The sequence below is a fragment of the Diaphorina citri genome, unplaced genomic scaffold, assembly GCF_000475195.1.
Source record: "Diaphorina citri unplaced genomic scaffold, Diaci psyllid genome assembly version 1.1 scaffold624, whole genome shotgun sequence".
NCBI classification, from domain to species: Eukaryota; Metazoa; Arthropoda; class Insecta; order Hemiptera; family Psyllidae; genus Diaphorina; species Diaphorina citri.
The window spans coordinates 64246-69365 of NW_007378057.1; the positions used below are offsets into that span (position 1 = coordinate 64246).

Sequence of the window (5120 nt, forward strand, 5' to 3'; positions counted from 1 at the left end):
CAGGGGATAACTTTTTTTTTTGGGGGGGGGGGGCAAAAAACGTAAAGCAAAAAACGATTTTACGTTAAAGCGAAGCTTTTCTAATTAACCATTGAACTTGATGATTTTTTCAAGATACCCTAAAATGTACAATTTCCCTGAGTGGTTATCGTAGACTTCTATGGCCTGAATTGATAACGCAATTTGAAAGGAAAAACTAAGCAGAGCGGAGAGCTCTTGCTCTCAGATTTATTTGGAACAAGACTGACATAATTTATAATATCTGGCCAGCGCGCTACAACAGTAACAAAGGTAGGCGAACAGATCTAGGACTAACAAAAATTAGGGTAAACGATTTTATTCTCTGAGATTGCCAGGTACCATAAGGTGATTGTAAAAACAAATTTGAGACCTCGAAATCTGAGGGCAGAACTTTTTATGGTCAAAAAATCGCCAAAAAACAAATTTTCAGCCGTATTTCGGCGGAATTTTGTGTACTTTAATTTTAATGCCCATAAAAAATTGCGTAGGACGCACGGTTTTAGGAGTTATAAGCGAAAAACTGAAAAAAGTGCGTAATTTCGGCCGTTTTCTGGCGTTTTTCCGCCGCCAAAAGTTCTCCCCTCAACTCTCGAGGACTCAATATTTTTTTTTTTTTTTTTTTTTTTTGTGTTTTACGTCTATTGTTGGCGGTTTGATTGCGTTAACTACCTGCAAAAGCAACTCATAACGTGGAATTCTTTGAACTGGCATAATCAGTAGAGAATCCAATGCTAGCTTCCCTTTGTGTTCACGAGCCATATTCTGAAAAATAAAAGAAATAAGATTTTGTAATGTAGCGAGCGAAAAGAAAGCGAATTCAAGTATTAATAAAAATCGTAAAAATTAATGGCAAATTAATAAGAAAATTTGGCTCACTTTAAAGAGCTCACGTGACTATCTATTGTTTTGATACCTCTTGGATCAGTACATCGAAAGACTTTTGTTTCAAGCTCAAGTTGTAGGAAATTTGCTTTAAAATGATATACATTATGTTTATATTTAATTGCACAGGAAACAACCAGAGCCGTTTTTAGGCGGCGCGGCGCACTGTAGGTAGACGAAAAATTCATATGCTCAGACTTCTTTGGCGTATTCTCAATCAGGGTATACCGTCGTATCTGAGGGAATTCTTCTCTGTCTTGGGTGGCCGAGATTGTGTAGTTAGGACAGAAAACAGGGGCTTATTGTCCATTCCACTTCACAAAACCAACTTCATTGGTAATTCTTACACTGTGCAAAGTGTCCGCGGTTGGAATAATTTGTCAATGGAATTACGAACAGTTGCAACTTTCAATTCTTTTAAGTTCAAGCTCAATGCTGAGTTCTATGCTTCATCTGTAAGGGAAAATTGATCTCTCTTCTTCTTCTTCTTCTTCTTCTTCTTCTTCTCAAACACCTTCCTCTTTTTTTTTTTTTTTAAGACCTCTAAAACTTAACCTCATTATTGTAACTATGTGGCACATTGTTTGTTTTAGAGTTGAATGCTAGAGATTGCCTTAGGCAATAATTTCGCCCCTTGCTTGTAATTTCTGTGTATTTTGTGTACATGTAATTATAAACAATAAAGAGTAAATAAAAAATAATAACAAGAACATATTTGCCCGTTTTAAAATTCTTTGTTTTCTTTTTTATTTTCTAAAAAATCTAGGATTACACTCTTTGCTCAGTGAGCAAATATTTGCGCAAATTGTTTGGAAAAGTGTAGAAAATAGTGTAATAGCCTAAAAAATCTGGTGTGAACATCACACGACTTTCTATTACATTTGCGGAATACGTATTTGAGAAAATAGTGTAATAGCCTAAAAAATCTGGTGTGAACATCACACGACTTTCTATTACATTTGCGGAATACGTATTTGAAAAAAAAAAACTAGAAGTAGCACCATTCGATTCGGCGTGAAAAATCACATGGGTTTATTGGTTTAAATATTTACATGCTTACTTGGTAACGATTCACGAATAAAAGAGAAATTTGTTGACACAGGGAAGTATCGAACCCACAACTTCTCAACCGTAAGTCGGACAGTTCTAGAAGTAGCACACCAAATTTCATCGCTTTACGACTAACCGTTCTTGAGATATTTTGTATACCACCTTTTCCCATTTAAACCTGTAGTACACACATACGCACATAGATTAGAATATTCACATCCAAATGACCAAATGTTTTCGATGTCTCTTACCGTTTACGAAATAAGGGTTAAGCAACAATGACTTTGGTTAAAATCTGGATGGGTGACTATTCGATTTTTACCAAATTGTTACAGTCGCGTCCTTGGACCATACCGGTATATCATACCAAATTTCATCGCTTTACGACTAACCGTTCTTGAGATATTTTGTATACCACCTTTTCCCATTTTCCCATTTAAACCTGTAGTACTTAGATACATACGTACATACATACATACATACATACATACATACATACGTACGTACATACATACATACATACATACATACATACGTACGTACATACATACATACATACATACATACATACGTACGTACATACATACATACATACATACATACATACGTACGTACATACATACATACATACATACATACATACGTACGTACATACATACATACATACATACATACATACGTACGTACATACATACATACATACATACATACATACGTACGTACATACATACATACATACATACATACATACGTACGTACATACATACATACATACATACATACATACGTACGTACATACATACATACATACATACATACATACGTACGTACATACATACATACATACATACATACATACATGTAAGAAGACGTTCATCGAGACGATGTTGTCTGGCTCTGCGCTGTCCCTCTGCAAGCTGCACCCCTCATGTGACTCTTCAGTCCTGCGGTTGATTTGAAGATTCGGCCGCATGCAAGACAGGTTGGATCATTGTTGCTTGGTGTTGACTGAGATTGATTACTGGGTTGAGTGTTGGATGTTGGTACGTTTTCCCTGAGAGATATTTTTATAGGTTGTAGTGAGTCGGATTGGGCATCAGGGTGGCGATGTTTTGTGTGACTGGTGAGTCCGGACTTAGATTTAGATACAAAGCCGCAATGTTCACATATTAGTGAGCTATTTCTGACTGGTATTCTTTCTTTGTGGGCTTGAGACATGTGTGAGCTTACATATTGACGGCCCCTTCTACCTTCCCTCGTAAACTCGCAGAGCGGACATTGCCATTTCCACTGGTCCTGTTCTTCGTGTTGTTCTTGCCTTTTTTGCGTTGCTTCCTGGATGTTTCTTTCATGTTTTCTCGCGATGTTTTCATGAATCTTGGAGCGCCAGAGATTTCTATCTGCTGCTGTCAGTCTCCAATTGTTTTCGTTTATTTCCACCTGTTTAAGGTCATTTTTCACTAGGTCTGTCCAGCGTTTTTTTGGTTTTTGCTGGGCTCGCTTACCTTCTTTGAGCTGCGAGAAGGCAATTTGGTGGGGGATGCGTTCTGTGTCCATTCGGCTGAGGTGACCTGCCCATCTGAGACGTCGTGTACGAATTAGTTCATCTATTTTTAACATCACACATGGCCGTGATGCTTAGCGTGTAATCAAATAAATAAATAAATATTTTTAACATGTTGGTTTTTTGCAGGACAGTTTCATTTGGGATCATGTCTTTCCAGTTTACGTGCGCTATGGTTCTTAAGCATCTCATATGGAATGCGTTGAGCTCCTGGACGTGCTTTGCTTTCAATGTCCAACACTCAGATGAGTAGAGGAGTGTGCTTAAGACTATGGTGCTATATATTTGTGTTTTCGTTTTGAGAGTTAGATTATGTATGTTAGATTGGAAGCCTCATAATCTAACATACATACGTACAGACCATGGGTCAAAAACTACTTTTTTGGAATCAGGGGATCCCAAAACGGATATTTCCACCCATTTCCCGATTTTGAAAATTTGGACCGATTGCAATACTTTCTCATTACCTTGTATAGGTTCCCTATACGTAAGGGTAATAGAAAGTAAAAATATTTGGCAAATATTTTGGAAAAGTATATAAAATAGTGTAAGTATTTGGCAAATATTTTCTCCCTATGCTTACCAGTGCCAGATATTTGCTCATGTTTGCTCTGTAAAAACAAATGCAGAAAAATAGAAACAAATAAATTTTTATTTTCTACTTGGTGACTTATTGGGACTATATTACACTTAGGCAAACATTAGCAAACACAGTGAGCAAATATTTGCCAAATATTTTTTAGGTTATTACACTATTTTCTATACTTTTCCAAACAAATTTGAGCAAATATTTACTCACTGAGCAAACAGTGTAATCCTAGCTTTAGTAATTTTTCTGGCAACATTAAATGTAGGGTAATTTATAAATAAATGTAGGGTATTTTTTTCCTGTAATAGGGTAAATTTTGGAAGAATTTAGGGTATTTTTTTTTTTTTAAAACCCTGGTGGCAACACTGGTGTGAGAACTACAGGCCTCGGCAAAGCAAGTCGAATCGGCTCTTTTGAACGCCGCGAATAGGTTCACACTCACACTACTCTTTTGAAGTAGTCGACTCTTTGAATCGATTCACTCAAAACTTACCCATCCCCAGAATTCGCAGAGAAATGAGAATACTACTACTACTTATAAAGTCATCCCTTTTTTAGTCCGTCCTTCCTTCATTATTACAATAGTAATAAAAAGGTATAAGGGACGGACTATTGTATTCGCTTCGGTGTCGTTTTAAGCTACGCCGAGCAAGGCCAATAAATGGATGGGTGACTTGAACATTATATTGGGAATAAAGGGAGAACGGGCTCTAGTCCAATCTTTAAATCATTACATAAAAGTAAAATCAAATCAAGAATAATAATAAACTGAATATTAAACAAATTAGGTAGGTACATAGGTACTGATTTTCTCTAATCACTATGAGCTAAAAAATTCCCGGAGGGACGGGCCCTGCTTGTTAACTTCCTATCCCATAGCTGCGTAAAACTTACTGTGGCTAAAACCAAATCACCGACTCCTTGATTGATGTCCCATATGTCAATGCGCTTCTTGAGTAAATGAAGAAATTCTTTGTGTTCTCTCAAAATCTCAGGAATCTAAAATAATAATAA

General features: G+C 36.6%; 1 protein-coding gene across 1 annotated transcript in view; it reads right to left on the bottom strand.

The window, feature by feature from the left end:
- The window catches only part of LOC103510621, a 63042-nt gene that overhangs the window by 6574 nt on the left and 51348 nt on the right, over positions 1–5120 (bottom strand). Inside the window, exons 5-9 of the mRNA XM_026824626.1 lie at positions 5001–5105; positions 4101–4128; positions 2877–3524; positions 1445–1452; positions 691–783 (exon numbers count right to left, since the gene is read on the bottom strand). Of these exons, the coding sequence (XP_026680427.1) occupies positions 691–783; positions 1445–1452; positions 2877–3524; positions 4101–4128; positions 5001–5105 (882 nt within the window). The remainder of the gene's footprint in view (positions 1–690; positions 784–1444; positions 1453–2876; positions 3525–4100; positions 4129–5000; positions 5106–5120) is intronic.